General features: G+C 48.5%; 1 protein-coding gene and 1 pseudogene across 6 annotated transcripts in view; one reads left to right on the top strand and one right to left on the bottom strand.

The window, feature by feature from the left end:
* Nucleotides 1-98: 98 nt before the first annotated feature.
* Nucleotides 99-22,946, top strand: part of Rasa3 (RAS p21 protein activator 3) — a 77,205-nt gene continuing 54,357 nt past the window's right edge. For 2 of the 6 annotated variants that reach the window (XM_063247068.1, XM_063247066.1), the window contains exon 1: nt 103-362. In XM_063247068.1, the coding sequence (XP_063103138.1) occupies nt 308-362 (55 nt within the window). In that variant the 5' untranslated portion in view covers nt 103-307. Of the gene's footprint in view, nt 363-22,946 lie in introns of all 6 variants that reach the window. The other 4 variants (XM_063247070.1, XM_023560575.2, XM_003477496.5 and 1 more) reach the window with 4 other exon arrangements.
* Nucleotides 3,075-16,908, bottom strand: LOC111753841 (GTP:AMP phosphotransferase AK3, mitochondrial-like; annotated as a pseudogene).

The following is a 22,946-nucleotide window of genomic DNA, read 5'->3' as shown; positions in this document are numbered from 1 at the left end:
TGGGATTTCTACCAATAGGGGGTGGGGGTGGGTACGGGGCGGAGGCTCCAACCCCCGCCCACGCCCTGGGCCAATGGGGGTGGGCACGTGGGCAGGGCCGGCGGCGCGGGCGGCGGCGAGCTGCGGGCATAGAGCTGCGGGCGGAGCGCCGCGCTCTGGCTCAGCTGCCCGGATCTGTCTCTCGGGCTCCGCCTGGCCCCTCAGCCCCTGCCGCCCCGGCCCGCTGCCCAGGTCCGGCGCGCTCCGGCCAAGGCTCGCCTGCCCCTGCGGGTGCGGGTGCGGGTGCGGGCCCGGGAGCGGGTACAGCATGGCGGTGGAGGAAGAGGGGCTCCGGGTCTTCCAGAGCGTGAAGATCAAGATCGGTGAGTGCCAGACAGCGGAGCCCTCGGCGCGGTGGCGCTGGCCCCGGGGCCAGGCAGGGCCAGCGGGACCGCTCCTCACTGGCTCCGCCCCGCAACCGATTTCTTTGGAGGGGATGCCACGGGGAAGGGGCGGCTGTCCGGACTGCCGAGGGCCCTGCCTGCGTGTGTATGTGTGTACAGGGGCCCTGGGGGCTACCTGCATGTGTCCTCGAATACAGAGGTGTGTAGAATTGCCTACGTGTGTCAGCCTGTGCAGGGGCGCGAGGAGCTGCTGGCGTGTGTCTTCGTGTGCCGGCGGGGTCTGTGCATTCCTGCATTTGCATGCTTGTACATGGTGTATGAGCGTCTGGGGGCTCGTGCTTACACTTCAGGAGGTAAATCTGTCGACAGAAGGTTCTCCGAATCCCCTTTTCCTTCTCCACCGGGTGCAGAAACTTCCTTTCCTGGGCATGGATTGGCTGCTCCACCCTGTCCCCAGGGAACTACTGGTCTGGGCTGTGTGCGGGCAGCTCTGCCCCCACCGCCGTGACCCCTCCCCCATCCATTGAGAACTGTGTGGAAGCGTTGGCCAGCAGGGTAGCCATCCAGCTCCTGGCTTGCTCTGGGCCTGGCTGTAGGGCGGCAGAGTCAAGGAGGGAAAAGGAAGTGGATTCCGACGAGTTCCCAGGGAAGTGGGGCTGTGGGACTTTCTGGTTCTATGTGAAGGGTTTGCTTTTCCAGCTACAGTATCTCTAATGTGGTAGATCACCCCCAAATAAGCTGATTTGCCAGAGCAACTTACCTACTAGTGCCTACTGTGTGGGGTGAGGGCCTGTCCTGTTTGGAGGAATTCTGTTAGTGCACAGGATGCAGCCCTGAGGTCCTCTCCCCCACTAAACTGGGAAAGGCCTGGGGGGGGGGGGGAGCAGTGACTGCTGAGTGTCCTTAGTTGAGAAATTCCAGCCACTCCAGTCAGAGAGTTGTTTCCTGTAGGCTTTATTTTGGTTTTGAATCATCGTGGAGACAGTTGGGCTTTGGCTCAGAAGCTAGTGGAGTATGTGGCCTGCAACTCTGTTTCTGGGATTGGAATCTGCTGTCAGCTTAAAACTGAGGCCTTTGCCTAGCTTTACCCTAAGCGCCTCCTAGTACCCTCCCTGCCTGGGCAGGCCAGAGGCCACTCCTCTGAGGGTCAGCTTCAGCAAAGAGCCAAGCTCCCTGTTTCAATGAGGAGTCAAGAGTCTGAAGAGTCTATGCTTCCTCAATGGGGGTGGGGCAGGAGGGACCTGAGTGGGTGTGACAAGGGAGGAACCTAGTGCCCAGGGCAGTGGGCAACCAGGTCAGGATCTCGCTTATCTGAATCCATGCATTCAGCCTCAGCCCAGTCCTCTGGTGGGAAAGGGAAGGAAGAGTTCTGGTGCTGAATCAAGGAGCATTTACTTTGGCATAATAATGAAGGTTGAGGAAAATCTCTGAGTGTCCAAGACAGCACTCACTGGCCTACCAAAAGAGCCAGCCCATACCCATTCTGGTGGGTCCCTCCCCCCAACAGTTTGAGAAGAAGCCGCTTACTGAGGCTGCCCTTCTCCGCTTTGTATTCCATGTTAAACGAGTGAGGGAAGCACCCATTGATGGAACACTAATTCCTTGTGGGGACTGGACAGTGTTTGAACTTAGAGCAGTGGCAGGAAGATAGATAAAGGTGCTATAGCTGTCCTGCTTTCTGAATGTGCTTCCTCTCTGGTTCAGAGAGGTTCCAGTTGCCCTCTTCTCTTTGAGGGACCTCAGGTTTTCACAGGAGGGAACCCATGGGCCCTCTGTAGCTGGGCTGTGCAGGTAGCTCAACTGTGCACAGACAAGCAGGGCACCCTTCTGTGTCTGAGCAGGGAAGATGTTGCAGGGAAGGCTGGGGCACCTGAAGGCGACTATGGGAAGCTGGTCTGGGGTTTAGTCTGCCTTGGTTGGCCTGCTGCCCAATGTGTGGGTCCTGAGGACAGGAGTGGAGGAGGGCTCTCAGATGGGAGTAGTGTGTGGCCACTGCTGCCTTGCCTACCTGATGTCCCTTGCCACTGCATTGATATCACACATACAGGCAGGGACACATGCACACAGTCCCCCTCACTGCTGTTCACCTGGGAGCCCTGTCTCTGGCAAGCTGGCTTTGCACCAAGCTTGCTGTGATGTGCCATATGATCCAGGGCAAGCATCTTCTTATTCAGGGTCTTGTTTTTCTGCAAAAGCTAGGTAATCACCTCTGTATCCAGTAGGGACTTTCAAGGCACTGCTGTGCAGGACATAGCCCCTCTCCTCACCCATTGTCCCAAAAAAAAGTGACAGGAAAAAAAAAACTGTCCCTAACATTATATAGGTAAACCTATTGCTAAGAAAAATAGTAGACCATTTCAGGGTGTTTGGGAACTCTTTTAGACCTGAGGCCTTGGCCTCTATAACTCTTATTTAGGAGCTTGTGCTGGTAAGAATCTCCCCCTTTCTCTTTTGTCTTTCTTGTTCCTACTACAACTTGCCAGTAGGATAACATAGAAGAGGCAAATAGAAATAAGATATTTTTACTGTAACCGTTTTAGAGTCCTTGTCTTGAAGAATCTGTTGCTTCCCCCATTTAAATGTTGCAGAGCTATTTCGGATGTGTTCTTCTATACACTTAAAGTCTTCAGCCCTGTGTCTTTGGGAACAATTACAGCTTTGTTACGGCAGTGCCTTTGCATCATGTGTGGCTCACTGGGGCTTCCTTGAGTTGGCTGTGTTGAGGAAGTGTGTGGTTCCGACTCCGTTCCGGATGGTCTGTGATAGGGAACTGTTGAGGTGGGGCCCTTCTACCCAGTGTTTTAGTCAGCTCTACGCTCCCTGGGCCTTGCCACATAGCTTCACTTCCTACTCCCATTTTCCTTTTGCACAACATTTACCCTTGTTTTCAAGTGCCATCTTATCTTGAGAAATATGTTCAGTGAAGAACAGTACACAAAAGTGTTTCTATCAGGTCTAGCTTTGCCTTCTAGGAGAAAAGTTCTCTTGAACATTTGTGACTTTGTTGGTCTTGCTTCTGTGGAGGTGTGGGCAGCATCAAGTCTACGCTAGAGACGGGGGTGGGGGGAGCTGTACTGTGTCTCCACCTTGTCTCTGCTGCCCACTTTCTGGCTGCTCCACTCCTCCTTGGTCTCAGCGCTTACTGTTCATAGTGCTCTTGTGCTCCTTTGCAATGAAATTAGAACTTGGTCATGAAGAATAGCAACAACTCCTCCCACTCAGCAAGACATGCTTGTTGCAAACTGTTGTGGGCTGGCCTGTTTCCAGCTCCTGCCCTCTCTCACTTGATGGCAAACAAAGTCTTGACCAGAGTAGGAAGAACCCAGAGACCAGAGAATAGGTTGGTGGCCATCAGTCAGAAGATAGGCAGGAGAACTCCCAGGCAGGTCACCAGCTGGAAGCTCAGGGATCAAATTCTGCAGGTGACGGCATCAGAGCTTGGCTTGCACCTCACAGTGTGACAATGTGCAGGTCCCAGGGATGATGTGAGGATCACACAAGTGTAGCCTGCAGGTGGAGAGGGTCCACTGTAACAGATTGGAATGATTTTTCTGGTAGTTTCCCCGCCCCTCCTCCCAAGGCTGGACTTGGAGAGGAATGGTGTTATGAATCCAGGCAGTGGCCTTAGTAATCCTGCTACCCTGCTACTTAGTGTGTGTGTGTGTGTGTGTGTGTGTGTGTGTGTGTGTGTGTAAGGAGGGGCCATGCTGGCCATTCGCAGTCGTTGGCATCAGAGATTTTAGATTCTCTTGATCTCTCTGATGCTAAAATTAACTTGGATCTTCCATTAACCAGGCTCAGAGGAGCTCATGCTATTTTTATTTCAAAGGACTAGTGAACTGGGCTGGGCCACTACTGCTCTTTGGGAGCCATGAAGGCTGTAGTCAGAGCTGCAGGGGTTTAGATTCAAAGTGAGTTCCTGCATGTACAATTTCATTTCACTTAAATTCTGACAACTTCATGATAGTGATGTTGAGGAAGACAGACCCACAGGACATAACCTATCTCAGGTTGTCTAGTGATGGAGGGAACTGGGCCGAAGTCCTCTCCCTCTTCGTGCTGTCAGTCATTGTAGAAGAATGCCTGCCTTCTTACCTCTAACTGAGTGAGGGACAGTGCAGGGCTGGGAGAGAAGGTATGGCTTTGGGGACAAGAGGCAGCTAATGTCCAGAAGGAGGGGAAGAGGTCACAGGCCATGTGCAAGGACAGAAGGGTGAAGTGCTGGTGAAGGAGGCTGAGACTTGGTCTCGCTGACCAAGGGTGTAAGGACAGGAAAGGGGTGAATCTTTGAGCAGGGCCTCTGGCCATTCCAGCCCTCTGGCAGTTAGGTGAGCCTGGCACTAGCCTGGAGTTTAGAGGCCCCAAGATGACTTGTGGATGGAGTCACTTGAATGGACCACTGTACTAGCTCTAGAAGCTGGTGAAGCAACTGAGTGCATAAACTTCGTGTTCATATGCATACATGCAAATACACATGGACACATCTGAATTTGTATGCTTTAATTTTGTAACTTGAACAACTATTTCAAAGATGACAGTATATAATTTATCAACTAGTGATTTCTTACTGTTTTTTGAAATTCTGTATTACTACCCTTTTTCTGTTTTGCCTTTTTTCTCTTTAAATAAAATTTAAAAAAAATACATATGGACATATCTGCACACTCACACGAGCTAAGCGAGTTGCCTGTTTTTTGCTGAAGTTGTTGAACATCATACACTTGTTTATTTATTTATTTATTTATAGACAGGGTCTCACTACATAGTTCAGGCTGGCCTTGAACTGACTATGTAGCCCAAGCAGGCCCTTGAACTCACTATATGACCAAGTGAACTCACAGTGGCTTTGAACTCACAGTGATCTTCCTGATCTCTTGAGTGCTGGAATGACAAGCGTTCATCACCATGGCTGGCAAATATTGCTTTGAAGGCAGTATTGAATATGTTTGGTTGACTAGATGCAGTCACAGCAGAGTGGGAACTGCTGGTGGCTGTGTGCAGTGTAAGGTGTAAATTTTGCAAGTGTCCCTTGAAAGTCAAGGTGGCTGAGTATCATGGAGGTGGGTGAATGCAGCTCGTGGGGACCAGTGAGGAGGAGGTGACTAACCATGCTTGGTGAGGCCTTTCTGGGCAATTTATGGATTGAGTGTGGATGTCACTTGGCTCAGGTCTGTAGATAGGTGTTAGTTTAGTATAATTTGAAGTCATTTGTTCTCTTAATTTTGTAATAAATTCGAGTTCTACCTACACTAATGCAAAAGTAAAAACCAGCGTTTCTTCAGTAAGTGGGCCGGCTGAGGCAGACTGTCTGGGAGCTGCTGGTTCCAGTGAGGATTGGAGTCGCAGCTCATGCAGCCCCAGGGCCCAGGTGGGTGGAAGGCACAAGTGAATTGCAAAGGACATGGGTGTCTGTCCTCAGATGCTGAGAGGGATAAGGGGAGGGAGTCCTGTGAATGTGGGCACTGGAGCTGGGTAGGACTCATTGATGACTGCAGGCCTCTGCAGCATTCAGAGCTGAGTGAGGCAGGACCCAAAATCCAGCAGGAGAAGCAAGAGAAATAGAGACAAGAGAGTAAAGGCTAGCCAACAGGCTGAGGGTACCTGGGCCATCCACTATGGCTGGCCCTCAGCTTTCCAAGGAAGGCAAGAAGCATGCAAACCAGGTAAGCTACAGGAGCTGGGTGATCTGTGTCTGCAGCTGGACCAGCTTCTGCTTCTATGTGAGGTTCCTATTGGTCCTTGTTGAGAGCAAAGAAGCCCAAGGAGTGATCATGATAATAGCCCCTCATGTATCTGGAGACCATTGCTTACACCCTAGTCCTCTCTCTGGTTTTGTTGACTGTGGGTTTTGTTCTTTCTGAGAAAATAGATTTCACTTTCTTCTTTTCAGTTCTGTGGTTCTGTCTTCATTCTCTGCCTATTCCTGGAAGGTTTGCTTAGGTTTTGTGCCTTCTTTGTCTGCCCGTTCCCCTGGCATCATGGATGCCTTATGGACCATGGTCACACCAGGTACAAGGCAGATATTCTTAGTGCCTCCCTGGAGGCCCAGAGAGGCAAAGTGGCTTTCCATTGCCATGGCTTGCTGCAGCAGAGCCATGGTGTGCAGACCCGGGCCACAGTGCCATGCTGTCCTATGATGACAGTGTTTTTGTGTTGTGAGAAGTGGCCCATTTGGAGTGTGTTATCAGGTTGCCTCTTGAGTTGCAGCTGAGGCTTCACACTGAGCCCTTCCTCCTCAGTGCACCCTAAAAGATGCCTTGTTGGCTATCATCAAGAGAGGAGCAGCCTCTGTATTGACTGGTGCTCTTGGCTTGTGGCAGCACTAAGAAAGGCCAGGACTCAGCATCACTCCAACCTACATATCTTGTCCTACTGTGAATCTTGAGAAGCAGGGCTCCTGAGCAATGTCCCTAAGGGAGGGCCCATTCAAAGCTACCCCAGATTCCTGCAGACCAGGGCAGGTGTGGCTACCTTGGGAGATAACCTTAGCCTGACTCTTGCCCTCTGATATCCTCCTTTTCGTAGAGATGAGGCCCTTTCTGATCTGCAGGCATGGTCTTATGCTGGGAAAGCCTAAGACAACAGGACAGGCCGGGCAGGTACAGGTATGGAGTGGGAGCCTTTCAGCTTGGGTATTTGAGAGTGGTTCTGCTCCAAGCCTCTGGGCATCTGATTTTTACCCTGGCAAACTTGGGGTTTTCCGAAGCTTGGGTCAGATAGGGGCATGAAGCTATTAGCAAAGATCCAAGAACATGAGCTAGTTCTGGAAAACTCATCTGTGTGACATCCTGGGGGCCCTGGCCCTGCTGTTTTCTTGCTCATAGCCTGAGATGGGATGGTGGTTTTTTCCATGGCATTGGGATGAGAGCACAGCTGGGGAATTCCAGCCCCTTCCTGGTTTCTTCAGAAGCCCTGATTGGCTGGCACGGGCCTGCTGGCCACCATGGGCCTGGAAATGATGCTACCTGTGTGTCCTCCATGCTGATCCCCAAGACTCTTACTACTAGGTTTAAGGGTTTCACTAGATCTTCCTCTGAGCAGGGGAGTCTTACAGGCAGAGTCCTGACCTAAGTGCCTCAGCTGGGTCCCTGCAGGGAGGATATGGCCATAAGCTGGGATGCAGAGGAAGGAGGAAGAAACCTTGAGGCAGAATAAACCCTGCTTGTGAATCTCCAAGACATCTGTGTGGCTGTTATAGGAATGATGTTGATAGCCATGGACAGTTCTAACCTAGGAACACACAGTCAGACATTTCTCTGCACTCATCCAGAGGCTTTTGGGTGCACATCCAGGTCACTGCTGCCTGGCATCCTTGGTGAGTGTGGAGAAATGAAGTGTGCATTTTTCCTTGGACAGTTACCATGCTGTGCCCCTGAGGTTTAGCTTGGGGGTCTTTCCTGTCCTACAAGACATCCTCTCATGCCATAGTTGTGAGCATGTATGCAGACACATGTACACACACAATTGCGTGCCCAGGTGGGCTCTCAGGCTGAGGGACTGTGTGGTACGCATGGTGCTGCAGTGGGTGGGCACTGGGGGCTCACTGTGTTCCCACTGGGCTGAAGCATGTGAGACCTACGGAGATTGAAACAGCCCTTGTCTCTTAATCAGTTTTGCCTCTCCTTTTCTTCCCCAGGATCTGGGGCTCTGACACACCCTGGCAGACTCTGGACATGTGTTTGGGGTCACCTTGGTCCTGGTGCTGGAAGCACCTGCCTTCATCACTCCACAGTTTGAGATCTTTATTCTCAAACTTTATTCTCTTGGTTCCCATGGTTGTTTTGTCTTTTTTTTTTTTTTTAATATTTTGTATTTGCATTACACATTTTGTTTTTAGGCCCATAGTCTGGAGTTTTCCTTGTGGTTTTTCCTCCTTCTTGTTTCTGACTTGTGCACTCAGTGGCTATTGGGCATAATCAGAGGCCAGACCAGCCTACTAGGCTGTGCAGTTGAGAAACTGGCAAAGTTCAGGTCACAGCAGATGGCAGAAAATGACCAGAGCCCAGAGGATACAGGCTGCAACTGATTGATGTGGGCTGGGAGCTGAGAGCCACAGGGTGCCTCTCGTCTAGAACTGGAGGATGGAATGCCCTCCATTGTAACTGTGTCACAGATGTGGGGAGCTTTGTTCATCTAGGTCAAGTTTGGGCCCAAACCCTGGGAGACTTGGTTCCCTTGCGAGGGGCACAGAAATGGTGCTCTTGTAGCTGCCCAGTAGGGGCTCCTTGGGGAGACCGGAGGCAGCAGGAGACCTCGTGGTTTCCTGGCTCCCCAGCTGTCCCATCTGTCTGGTCACTGGCATTCCTTTCGCCCTTCATCATTTCCTGTCCGGGCATTGCTGCCTTCAACATTTGGAAAAAGAGCTTCTCAGCCTTGGGCCCCAGGAATGTGTTTAGCATGTCCTTAGTGGAAATGAGGGTCACACAGGAAGAAAACAACCACTTCTCATTGTGTTTTTGCCAAGTGACTTTACTTTAAAGTCCTTGTGCTTCATAGAGTGCATTTCCGCATTTTCTCCAGGAACGCTTCTTCTCCTTTCCGTGTGCTGTTTCCAGGTGCAGAGTTCAAGGTGGGTGGCCAGGCTGAGCAGACAGTCGCAGGCCCCAAGAGATGTGGTTGCTTTCTCTTCAGCATCCACATAGGTGGTATCACCAGTCTTAGGCTGGGTGACTCCCCCTTGGTAGCCACCTCAAACCTTGTGAATGAGGAGTGCTATGTATTAAGTGGATGTTTCTGCCTGTTTTCAGTGAGGAAACCAGGCCACAGGAGCTGATCTGGTCAGTAATTCTTGTGCTCTGTGGGGTCCCCTGGGCATGCAGTTTTCCTGAGCTGGCTCTTCAGAATTCCGGCATCACTGTGGCTACCAGGCAGGGCATCATTTACAGATGCCAGGCTTCAGAGCTCTTTGGGAAACTTGTTTACTCCAATGTGGGGCATACCATGGGGTCGTGAAGGTACAGTGCAGTGCATTCTTCTGTTGGGGTTTGCGGTGGGCTTGGGATGGGACAGACACTGGTTATCAGCCTGAGGTTTGTGCCTTTTTTTTTTGGTTTTGTTTTTATGTTTGTTTTTCGATCGAGCCAGGGTCTCTCTGTGTAGTCCAGGCTGGTCTTGAACTTACTGTGTAGTCCAGGCTGGCCTCAAACTCACAGCAGTCCTCCTCCCTCAGCCTTACAAGCACTGGGATTACAGGTATGTGCCATCATGTCCAGCTTGGGTGACTTCTTAAGGTCACCAAAGGCAATGACAGAAACCTTTTGATTTTCTGCATGTGTGCATATAGATGCTGCTGGGTTTAACTTCTTCTGATGCTTTCTGGTGCTAAAGGTGTCCTCAGTAGGCAGTGTGAGGGACACAGGCAGGGGCTGGGGTCTGGATACTCTCCTTGAGGATGGGTCCTGCCTTCACATGTGTCCTGCACAACACTGGCCTTGCTTTCCATGATCTGACAAACTAGGAGAGGTGTGAGAGGAACTCTTGGCATGACCATGTATTTATGGGAATAATATTTGGTGTTTCAGGCTTTGGGACAGGCTTTCTCCCTCTGCTATGGGAAATATGGCTACAGTGGACACGTTGCTGTGCACATCTACACATGCACCCTGCAGATGTGCATATACACAAACACCTGAGTGCACATATGTGCAAGCAAGCACATACTGTGTATGATGCATTTTCTAGACTGGAGACTCTGCATAAATATGAGATGGTGTGTTTTCAGGATTGATTTTTGGTGATCTGTGATTGCCTTGTTGACTGAGAATAGCACTTTGCTTTTGTCATTGAATGTAAACCCCATTCACTGTTGCTACTTGCCCAGGCCCCACCACCCCAAGCCAGCTCTTCCTCTGTCCCAGTTGCTCTGCAGACAGGAAACCCATTTCCTCTGCCTGGCAGTGGCGCCTGTCCCACATCCCTCAAGCTGTGACACTGTTGTTGGAAAGCAGAACAAGGCAGGATGGGATAGGTCTGGAGGGATATGGTGGGTGCAATATTGTGTGACTGTGCCTGCAGTTTCAGGGAGACCAGAGCCCAGGTTGCAGACATACTTGTGTTTGGTCTTCATCTTTTGCCTCAGGGTGCCCATGGTCATGAGGATCAGTGATAAGCAGGACAAGACAGCAGTCCTTAGGGCAGGCATCAGAGAAGAGGCTCATGCCCTGCAGGTTTATGGGGGCTTGCCCCTTCCCCAGGGTTTCCCTTGACTTTACCTTCTTGGCACAAGCAGTATGGCCACCTTTTAATTGTGGTATTGCTGGACATGGCTTGGAAGTCATGGCTTCATCAAGATCTTCAGGAAACCAAAAGGAAAGGTCATCTGGTGTCTCATGCGATTCTGTCCCTGGGCATCTAGTGTCCCATCCTATCTGACAGCTCATTCACTTTGCTGGAATGGCTGAGTTGACACTGCACCTGCCATGGTCAGCCACTCACCAGCCCACAGGAGGGCCATGTCTAGATGGCAGCTTTTTCTGAATGCAGAGATTTTTAGACCAGGCAGTAGTGCCCCCTGGACAACAGGAGTAGTGCTTGGGGAATCTTGTTTGTCACACTGTCTCTATGTGGGTGTCATGACATCCCTTGAGTGGAGGGTGGGTGCTGTCTAGCACCCCACAAGGCAAAAGGTAGCCCCCAAGAACAACCCATCGAGAACAAGGTGCTGTGGTCAGATGTCCTCTTTGGGGGACTTGTGGACAGAAAGAGGTGTAGGGTCATGGTTGGCACCTGCGTTAGGTTCCTGGGCTCCTCCAGGCAAGACCAGGGTGAGAGTCATGACTCAGAGAGGCTCACTAGGCTCCTTGCTGCCTATGTGACACACATTACCTGTGCCAGGCCTGATCTTGGAGGTCCCTTCTATTCCCCTACAACCTCCTAGGAGCCCCAGAATGTCTCCTTCCTTGGCCGCAGGTTAGCTTCCGAGCCCACACTTTCTCTCAGCAGAGGGTGCTCAGGTTTCTTTAAATTAGCTGGTTATGACTTGAGGTGAAATATTAACTAAAAGCAACCTTAGGCTTCGTTGTAGTTTTACTTGAACAGGTACATCTGTCTGCTGCAGCATAATGACAGGAAGTGGAGGTGGGGGCAGCCACACACCCTGAGAGGGTGTTTTCCTTGGAGGTGCGGCAGAAGTAGGGAGCTGGCACTGCTTCTGCCTTCTCTAGAGTAAAGCACAGGTGTCACAAAAACCAAACCAAACCCTTGTAGCTGTGCTGCAAAAACACCTGCTGGATAGGACACATTGTGGGACCACACCCGTCCTACTTGGTTGTTGAGCTCTCTCCGTCTGCTTCTGGCAGCTCAGGGGCACCAGAAGCACTGGGAGTCTCCTGCCTTTGCACCATTCCTGTCTTACAGTGGCTGCTGAGAAACCACCCCACACAGAAGCCAGAGGGAGAGCGTCTCAGTGCCTGCATGCAGACACTAAAAGCTCAAATTTTACTGTGGAATGAGAGAGAGTGAAGGTTGGTGACACATGAAGGGAAATTAGTTGCTTTTTAAAAATATAGTATAAGGTTCATCTCATTTTAATGCACACAGTTGAAGGACAGAATAGCATTTTATCTACTAGAGGGTAAATGAGCCCTGACCCATTTTGGAAAGTTTTACAAGTGAACGGCTGGTTTTCCTGGGTCGAGTGCAGGCTGTCAGAGCCGGGAAATGCTGATTAGTTCATCTGCCTATTCTCACATAGCTGAGATGCCCAGAGCCCTTTCCAAGATAGCGCTGGACTCAAGTCTAATAAAGGAAACTAAAGGAAATCCAGAGGAGAAAGTAAGCGCATTGCCAGAGGAAGTTCATTTTAAGCTCCACAGATAAGGTTGTGGTTTGACTTTAGAAGCACAGCATGGGTCAGAGGACCAGGGATATCATATTTGTTCTGGGCCCAGCCCCAGCTCATTATAGCTTGAAACATAGATGCATGGGTCACAGTTTGTGGAGACAGTGAGCCTTGCGTGGCCAACCTGTCTTTGACATCCCTGTTTTGCAAGTGTGGAATGCTGATAACAGATGTTACCACTTTTCTCTTTTTTAGAGGTTTGTCCTCTGAAACAGTATGGTCCTTCAAGAGGAATGTAGCTGTGAGCTGCAGAAAGAAAAATGCTAGTTGGAGAGTAGAATCTGATTCAGAACTGTCCTCTTTCCTTGTGTGATTACCTCTGTCCCTGGTGCAGCTGTGTGGTCAGAGATCAGGTCACAAGTGTCCACCAAATGTCTGCAGACTGTGTATGGCTCTGAGTTAGTCGAGCTGGTGGAGGAGGAAAGCTGGTGTTTCCTGTATGTGCCTGTGTGGAAGTAACTGGCTACAATGGGTGTGTTACTTTTGTAGTTAAAATGTTTTCAAATAGAGAAAAACATGGTTTATTTGTAATACTGGGTTCCAGACATGTGGGTCTCAGGCTGGTGGATGCCATGGGAGCAGGCGTTGTGCTCTACCAGCTCAGGACCTGTCACTATGAGTCTATGTGAAGTTGGGCTGTCCTCATGTCTCAGGCTGCAGGACCTCCACACTTGGCAAGAGTCCCTGACCAGTGCCCTGGGTTATTCTCAAGTGAATTCTCTGTCCAGCAGAAGCCACACCTTTGGCAATCCTGCTGTCATTGTGGTACAAAGCTGGCACAGGCAGGCGCACCCCATGCAATTACAGGGTAAGCACAGCCTGGCACAATGGACTGACCACAGAAAGTCTTTAATCAGCTGTCCCCTCCTGAGAACCTCAAAGCCTGTGCTGGCCCCAGGTTTGAAGTCTCAGCAGCAATTTTAGAGTAGGAGGAAATGGCAACATTGATTTTTCCTTCCTTATTTATTATACAACATTGCTGGAGATGAGATTCTGCCTGCAAAGCTTTCTGCTTGGGTGTCCATCCTGTGAGCCCTCTGCCTGTGTGTCCTCTAGCCAGGAACTCCAGTGAGCTGGAATCTCACACAGCACGCAGTGAACTCATAGCCTCCCCATTTTACCTTTACCCCCGTGCGGGGCCGTAAAATAGCCCTCTGCGCCCGTGGCAACTACTGTATCCCTAACCCAGAGCCCCATGGAGATGAATTCTGTGTTCTCAGCGAAGCTTGCTGGACTTTCCTGGGAGGAGAGGGCCAGGGCCACAGAACCACCACTGGATGAGCCAGTCCTGGAAATCCACCAGCTTAGAACCTGGGACCTGTCACTGACCACACCCCTGGGCTCACCTGGACACAGTTCAACTGTAAGGCAGCTGCTGGAGAGGCTGCTCTGCCAGGGTCTGTCCTGCATATGGCATATGCCCAGGAGCCATGGCTGTGGGGGAGGGAGAGGGGCAGGGCCGGGGCCAAGGGCCCGGGACAGTGACTACCACTAGGTGACACCAGCACCCCCTGCTTTCTACCCTGAGAGGCCCAATCGCCTGGAGAGCCAGGTGAACAGGACCCTTGCTCCCTTTCCTGCTGCAGCTCCTGTGGGACCTGTGTCCACAGTACTTAAATTTTATTATATTCTAGTAGAAACTCATATATGCCTGATAGCCTAGTGATAATTCATAAGTTTGGTAGTTCACGTGTTTAGAAAGCATATAATATTAATATTTAAATAACCATTATAAAAGTTTTTAAAAAGTAAGCTAGAATGACTGTACGCCTTCTAAAAAGCCATGATCCATTTTGAAAGATCAAGAATGAATTTTTAGAACTCAGAAGAAAAGGAAAATAAGTGCTTCCTCCAATACATAAGAACCACTGGGTGGCACTTGTATTTTAAATACCTGGAATAAAATGTGCCAAATTGTCAAGGACCAGTTAACAGCTTGGACAATTGTTTGATACAATTGCTTGTACAGTTGTTTGTTTTAGCATTAAGTAAAACAAGAGTGTCCCATGGAAGACAGTTAGGTTTTTCCTCTACTTCTCAGGTTGTCTCACTTCCCACCAGGTCACAACACGTGAGCATGCATACTCGTTGACTATTAGGGAAGCAGGATTTAGAATTTACAGTGGCTGCTCAGAGGACACCAGTAATGTTCTCTCCTTGACATAGGGTGGCAGAGAACACCAGCAGATATTAATTTCTTTCACTGAGAGTAAAGATCTCTTTTCAGGAACTCAGTTATTTTCCTGGTCTTTTTTAACCAGTCATTTCTATTCTTTTCATTGCTGTACCTGTTTACTAATTAGGGTGTATTAATGTCAAGGGACTCTTCTGCAGGCATTCCTTATAATTTCCTTAACCACAAAGTATGCTTCTTTTACATAGTGCCACTAGTTTTTTCTTTATACTATAATTTGTTGTTCAAGGCAAATTATACGTTTGGATCAAAAAAATGTAGATCCTATATTTCTTAACCTAACAAACATCTGAAAACCTGACTTTGTATTTTCCATTGAGAATTCATTTAGTGTTGGTGCTGATCTAAGAATTTGACAGTGTCATTCCCGACATAAATCATATCCCTCAGCACACATGTATTTTCAAAAGGAAATAACCCTAAGTGATTCCTCATATGCTAATTGGTATGTTTCTATAGTAAATTGAACATTCTAAGCAAATCAAAGATATGTCTAGTGACAAAATCAGTACAGCATGTGTGACTAGCTTATATGTTTATTAGTGTAAAGGCAATAGTGAATTTGCATTTTACAACAGATCTATAAATCCAGTTGTTGTTGTTTTTTTCTGTAATTTTTATACCAGGAAACTACTCTATAGATACTGTGTCCCATAAAACCATATTCAACAGGACTAAAAAATGTCTTTTTTGGGAGATATCATGATGCAAAAGCCTCATTTTTTTTCTCCAAATGACATGTAATTTTTTTTTTTTACTTTTCCAGAAAAATATTGTAGGCAGGGATTTCAAGGGAAAAAATTACATACAGAATTCATAATTTATAGTATTACTTATAATACTATCCAAAAAGTCACCCAAAAAGTCAAATACAAAAGAAAGAGTGCAGGAAATCTGTCCACATGCTAAGACCTAAAGAATCCAGCTGAGGGCTTGGATCCCACAGCAACGTCCTGCATGAGTCCAGCTGAAGACCTAGAGCCCATAACAAAGTCCCCCACAAGTCAACTGGAGGCCTAGAGCCCACAATAATATCTCATACAAGTCTGTTTCATGGACCTGTGCTGTGGAGGCCCAGAGGTTAGCAGTGGAAGCTAGAAAGTCTGTGGCAGCAGGATAGAGGATCTGTGCCAGTGTGTGAGGGCTCTTCACTGGAGCCAGGAAGCCCTAGTCCTCAAAGTAAGGACCAGGCTCCCCTGAAAAGTACCACAGTCATCCTCATCAACAACGAGGTCCTAAGCTCCTCTGACAATGAGAGCAGTTGAGTTCATATCAGGAAGCCAGAGTGACAAGTTTCTCCTGAAGATTGAACAGCACACCATCTTGCCTTCCGGAGCCAGCAAGCAATGACCAAAGTAAGGTCCAGAGCTCCCCCAAAGTAAGCCACAGCCATTCTCAGCAACAATAAGATCCTGAGCTTCTCTGATGAGAACAGAGTCAAGTTCATATCAGGAAAGAAGCTCAACAAGTTCCTCCAGGAGAAACAACAGCAACAGGAGAAACAACAACAGTGCTTCTTCCTCTCCGGTTCTTTTTATTTTGGCAACAATCCTCAGGTGGGCCATCCATGCTCAATACCATGCTGATTCAGCTGCTATTACAAGTTGACCACTAGTTATCAATCCACCACAAACATGAAAATTTGATTTATCAAGTACTGAACAAAAAGATTATTACTAATCACTCATTTAATTTTGCTTTCTTTTAAAAATTTTGCTCTTTTTTTTAAAAAAAAATTCAATATGCCTGGTATTTCTGAATTGCACACCTATAGAAAACAAATGGATAAAACATAGAAGGAAATTTCAAAAAATCAATCTTATTACCTGATTTATTTGACACATCCATAATAATACCTAGAATAAAAGAAATGGAAATAAAGCAATTTCAAAGAATTTACACATTGAATAACAGGCTTTCTGGTTTGTTGGTGGAACTTCTGTTTGTAGGAAAACATATACATACAGCTCTATTCCAAAGAATGTTTCCAACACAGTACCCCTTTTTTCTGGTAGTATTCCAGGACTGGCTCTGTTTGGGCTTCACAAGAGCCTTGCATCTCTTGATCGCTGTCTCTGGTTTATCTTTCTTATGTCAAATCAGAGGCTGTCCTGTCAGATAATCAATGCCCATAGTTTTGAGAGGGTTGAATTTGGTGTTGTAGACTACTACTGGATGGATGAATCCAGTGAGCAGTGAGACACTGCTTACTGATCTCAACACATTTAGGTTAATCACTGGCTATCTCATAAGCTCTGTCTAGGCCCTCTGCCTGTGGAGCCAGCCGACTCCTGACACTGTCTGTGAGGAGTGTGCTTTGCAGCATGTTTTGTCACAGGGGGTCCTTGCTGGAGAGGTGCTTCAGGTCCATGTGTTTGATAATGTATAATGACACAGTGCTCTTGCCAGAGCCTGGGGCTACTGTGCTTACAACATGCAGCAGCCTTGGACACCCCCATGACTGCCTACCTGGCTCCCACTGCACAATCCATTGTGCTTTGGCCTGGCCTGCATGCTCATTGGTTCTGCCACCCACCCAGCCCACTGGCAGTGCTGTGAGCAGGAAGTGGCCGAGGCACCCAGACTCTTGGAAGTCTCTGTAATTTTTTTTTCTTTAAGACTCTGAAAATATGTTCTTATGAGGCTATGAGTAAATCAATATTCTAGTTCTAAGGAAATAATCTACCCAAGTTTATGAAAGGTAGATATTTATTATAGCAAGTGTGTGGCAGCGGTGGCCACTGCCCAGGGACAGGTGCTCTCTGGGCTGGGGCCATGAAATGCCTCTGCTTTTTTGCTCCCAGTGCCTTAATGATGCTCAGTGAAGGTTGAGGACCATCTCCAAAGCCCACTCCATCCTTTTTTCTGGACACTCCAAACTTTCTGAGGCCACTGTGTCCTTGGGGATGTGTCTGAGAAGCAACAGCCAGGGCTTGAGTGATCCTGTGCACCCAGGGATAGGTGACCCAGCCCCTGCACTCCTGCACTGAATATCTGTGCATCAGGGATGAGCAGGCCAGGCTGATTGTGTTCTGACCATGGAGGAGATGTGATTCTTAGCATCAACACACACAGTAGTTTGGGAATACAGCTTTGCCTCTGTGCTTCAGTGTAGGGAGTTTTCTTGAGGCCAGTGTCCAGGGTCGATGCTGTCCTGGGGACTTCGCTCAGGATTTCCTCAAGGTGTATGAGCCTAAAGCTGGAGTGTAGCTGCCCTGCCAAAGGGGACTCCAAGATTTTGCTCTTGTGTTCTGCAAATTCTTGTGGAGGCCTTCCCTGCCATGTCCTTCCTCTGTTTCTTTCTGCCTACCTCTTCTGGAATGTCCCATGAAGCCCCTGCCTCTGGGTCTGAGCTGTGTGTGTCCCCAGCCTCAGATTGGCTGGATGTCATGTGGGCGTTACTGTCTTTGTGGGACTGACCAGGCAGCCTCACTGGCCTCATGCAAAGCAGTCTTTACCTGGTACACATGTTGTGGCTGACCTATGCTGTGGCTTACATGGTCTCTAACCTGATTCTTTAGCCTTGCTGGTCTGGGCCCAGACCTATCCCCTAATTCTAGCCCCTGCAGCTCCAGAGTGGAGACCATTGAAGTCTCCAATTTCACTTCTGCTTGGCCATCTCTTTGTAGCTAGTGAGCAAGGGTCATGTGGCCTCTAGGATGTCATGAGGAGCTCCCTGGAAGTACAGTACTCTGGAAGCACTGTACCTTTTGTCCATCCCTGGATTTCTCCCAGCCCCTGGTTTGGAGTTTGGTCCAGGGGTCTACCTTTAGTTTCCTGAATCAAACTTCAATCCCTCTGTTCCCTCTACTGTGGGCAAGAAGTCTGTGGGTCTCTGCTTGGTTTCTAGGGCCTCATGGGGCCCTCAGTGTCTCTCTAGTTATCCGCAGGTACCCTGCTTGTGCCTGCCCAGGGTTGCTGGGCAAAGGCCCAGTTGCTGGAAATGCCTTTTACGATGTCCTTTGGGGATGCTGGTGGCCTAGGTGGGTGCAGCACTGCAGACCCCAGTAGGTAGACTTGCTTGCAGCAATGTCTCCAGACTTAATATGTCACAGGGCTGAGACCTGGCATGCCTGCTATGGAGTAAACAGCCTTCACACAGTTGCAGTGTCCCAGGCCTTGATGCTGATGGTGCAGGACCTTTCTTGTGGGAGGATTTTGCCAGTGTGGAGAGGAAGATCAGTCAGCACTCAGGACTGAAGGTTTGTGTCTTGTGTCATTATCACTGCCTGTTGAATGCTGTTGAAAACACAGCACATTAACCTCAGTGAGTTGAAGAGGGAGACAGCTGGTGTCTGGCTTATTTCAGACATATGTGAGGGGTTGAAAGGAAACTTGGGGATTGCCTGATGACTAGCCACTTGGTTGGCAGATGGAGAAACTGAGGCTCAGAGAGGTTAGGTAGCCTGCTGGCCCCCAGAGTGTGAAGATTCTTGGCCCTAGTGGTATCTCCTGTCTCTTCCTCGTGGTAGGGAGGTCTGCAGCTCATGAGTCTGGGTGGGTGGGTGCCGTGTCATTCAGCCATAAAGAGTGACCACGAGGTAGGCAGGTGCTATGTCACCAGCCATGTGCACAGACCACAGGATACTAGACTCCAGCACATGGGGTCCAGAGCCAGCTGGCCCAAGGGGCAGATATGCATGTGAGGTTTTGAGGCCACGGGAGACACAGGTGGTGTCCGCTGCTGGTACAAGAGTCTTTCTGGGTGATGAACTCTGCAGTAGTGGTGATGTCCATATGGCTGTGTGATCCACTGAAAAATGTTAAGTTGTATACTTTAAAAGGGTGAGTTGTGTGGTGTGAGAATTACATCCCAATAAAAAAATTACAAAATTACCAAAAGTCCTCATCCTGTGTCTCCCTGTGCCTGACAGGGAGCTAAGTCATTATCTGAGAACTAGGTACATAAAAGACAATGACCAAGTGTCTATGCTGCCCTCCTTTGTGAGTCTCACTAAAGGACCACTAAAGCAGATGAAGGGCACTTCTTATAAAATTTCTTCAACTTATAAATTATAATGAAAGTATAATTAATGTGTGGTTCCATTTGTATGCTTGTGAAAATTGGCAAAAGTGAACAGGGCATGGTAGCATATGCCTATAATTCTAGCCCTCTGGGAGGCCAAGGAAGGAGGACCCAAACTCTGAGCTCAGCCTGGGCAATATAGTGTCTTAGCAAGAACTTGTCTGAAAATTTAAAACAAGTTGGAGATGTAGCTCGGTACAGAGGCCCTGAGTTCAGTCTTCAGTACTGGGGGGAAAAAAAGAGGTTTGGTAGTGCAGGCAGCTTCAGAATTCAGAAGTGTTTGGAGGTGGGAAGGACAGGGCCCTGGAGTGGCGGTGGGATGTCCTGGTTCTAGTACTGAGTATTCAGCTGGGCACATGCATGAGTGTCCACTGAGCTGAGTTTACTGTTACACGTAGCCTATGTATTAGTTGTTTTGTCACTGCTAAGACAAAATATCTGACAGCTGCAACTGAAAGGAGGAAAGGTTTATTTTGGCTCAGAGTTCGTAGAGGCTTCAGTCCATATGGAGGCATGACTAAAGGCCTGGAAGAGGAGGGCTGTTCAGGGGAGGCGTGGGCAGGGAGATAAACCCTTCCAGACCACATCCCTAGTGACCCACCCAAGCAGGCCCCTGAGTCTAACATCGCATTTAGTTATGATGCCTCTGTCTCCAGTCACCTTCCAAAAGCTCCCCCATGAGTGCATGAGGCTTTCAGGGACATCTAGATATAAACCATTAGCACCCACAAAAGTACAGAAGTGAAAAATAACTAAAAATAGCAAAATTCCAAAAGAAATGTTCATTTAGACTTGCTCTAGATCCATACATGGTGGGGTATGTGCTCTTGTGTTGAAGTCACTTTACCAGAGTTTGCCTGTCTCAAAACCTAAATAACATCTTTAAATAAAAAAGAACCATTGCGTAATGCATGTGCTATAACACTCACTATTTTAGCAATTTTAAAGTTTATAATTTGGTAGTATCTACCATAGAGCACTACCAGGGTAGTTGTCTAATGCACTTACCCTGTTGTGCAACCATCAGCTCTTTCTAGATGCAAAACTTTTTAATCCTCTCCGAACACTTTTTTCCCATAAGGAACTGCATCTGACCCACCTTGACAACCTGGTACTCCTACATTTATCAGTTCATGCAGCCACAGCACCTGGGCTGTTCCCACTTGTTAGCTGTCATGAGCACATACACATTTTTGATTCAACACTTGTTTTAAATTTTTGGAGTAGGTGGGCTTGAAAGATCCTAGGTAATTCTGTGTTTAATCTAGTGAGGAACCTGTATTTACACTCCCACCAGTAATTTACAATTCTAGTTTCTCCACATCCTCAACACTTGTTTTCTTTGTTTTTTCTTCTGCATTGTAGCTCTTGTTAATGCGTATGAAGTTTATCTCCTGGTTCTGATTTGCAGTTTCAAAATGTGTCACCATCTTGGCCTTTCATATATGTTCTTTGGACAAATATCTATGCAGGTCCTGCAGCTGTCATTTTGTTGTTGGGTTGTAGGAGTCTTTTAATGTATTTTGGATGGTGGTCCTATGTCAGGTTGAGATTTGAAGAGCGCCTCCTTCCACTGTTGAGAACCACATCTGAGTCTTTTAGTTCTAAGACCCCAGAGTCTTTGCCTATCCTTCACATGGCACTGTAGTCCCTGTCAGTTGTGAGAAAAGGAACAGAGATACTGTGATGAACACACCCCACAGGGAGCCACCTGTCTGGACATAGAGGTCCCGGGCCTTTGCTGGGGTCCCCATGTCATTGGCTGCAGTCAAACTGTTTTTGCTTCTGTCTGCAGAGAGCAGGTCAGGTCAGAAAGGAATCCCTGCCTGTGCCGAGGTGGCCATCTTCTTTCTATAGAGGGAACATGAGAAGCTTCACAAAGATGTACCATGCACATGGGAGTGCACAGTGGCCTGTGTCACACTGACCAGCTCCTACCACACTGGCTCTTGAAGTCCTAGGAAGAGTGTGAGGGGAGCATCAGCAAAAATCAGAGATGATTTTATAAAAACTTCAGGCTTTGGCCAGAGCAGCCCTTTGGAGCACGTGCGTCCAGAGTACCAGACAAGAAGTGACCAGGCTAGGGCTGCACAGTGATGTAAAGTGACCAGACACCCAGATGCCAGGGACCACAGTGGTGTCCTGAGGCCCCTGGGACCTGTCAAGCACTTGGTGCAGCAGCAAATGACTTCCTAATGTTGATGTTATAAATGAAAGTTTGTGAGGTTGAAATATGCAGAATTGACTTATCAAGAAATAGGACACTGATGGATAGTTAAGAGGGCACAGGTTCAGCCCCAGTGTGCTGGCTCCTAATGACAGAGGGGTGATGGAAACCCAGCCCTCCTTCTCCAGACAGAAGTCCACAGATGTTGTTCTGGAAACACCAGAACAAGCTCAGCACAGTAAGCTGTTGTTCAGAGCCATGACTCCAGCCTGAAGGACTACGGGGCACCCTGCCAGTTCTGGGAGTGTTGGGGTCTGTAGAGACTTGGGTTTTGATCTCTGACTCTGCTGGTTGGAAGTTTTTCCTATACAACCTGACACTACTGAACAGTGCCATTGAGATGTATATAAGTAAAACAATTTTTTAGGAAAAATGACAAAACAGAATGTATCCACCACTCTCTGTCCCTGTCCCCCTACTCTTACCCTGAATCATATTGTAGGTCAGGTGCTAAAGGCACTGACTCTTCTCTAGCAAAAGGAAATGGGTGCCCATGGGTATGGTGAGACCAGCATGTTCTGCCTTTGTTTCCCCCCAGTGTGTTTGGACACTTCATGGGGTCTTGTGGGGAGGCAGGACCTGTGGGAGAGAAGATGCAAACCTAATTGTGCTCTTCTTCTGGTCTTTTCCTAGTGGGTAAATTGCTCTGTGCTGAAAGTTCCTGGAATTTATCATCTAATCTTGTCAGTGAGAGCTCTTCTCCCTGTTTATGGCTCCAGTGTTGACCTGAAACTATAAAATTAAGTTCAAAATGGAAAGGCACTTGATAGGGTAAACAAAATGTGGTCTATACAAACATGGGATATCATTCAGCCTTAAAAGGAAGGAAATTCTGCACACTGTATTAGTCAGCTCTCCATTACTATAAGGAAATTCTGTGGCAATTAACTTACAAAGAGAGGTTCATTTGGGTTTACAGGACCAGACACTTGCTGTTCTGGGCCTTACAGGGCAATAAAAAGTAGTGTGTGCAGTGGAGCAGGCTGCTCACTTGTGGCCAGGAAGCAGAAGAGGGAGGTCAGGCTGGGCTCCCACAGTCCTCTTTGAGGACCCAATGACTAAAGGTCAGGACCTCCCACCAGGCCCTGCTTAAAGGCGCAGCGACTTTCCAAGGCTTTGCCCCCAGGCTGCCCAGGGGTGGTGCCACTGCTGCTGCAACACAGTGCAGTGTACTAAGTGGGAACCAGTCTGCCCCAAAGTGCAGGGGAGTAGAGTTGGCTTACATTTGCCCTGGAGTCATCTGTGTCACAGAGACGAGGCAGGCAGGCAATGCTGGG

The sequence above is a fragment of the Cavia porcellus genome, unplaced genomic scaffold (genome assembly GCF_034190915.1).
Source record: "Cavia porcellus strain 051 isolate PalLab524CR breed Dunkin Hartley unplaced genomic scaffold, mCavPor4.1 scaffold_4, whole genome shotgun sequence".
Taxonomy (NCBI): Eukaryota; Metazoa; Chordata; class Mammalia; order Rodentia; family Caviidae; genus Cavia; species Cavia porcellus.
This window is presented reverse-complemented; position numbering and strand designations above follow the sequence as displayed.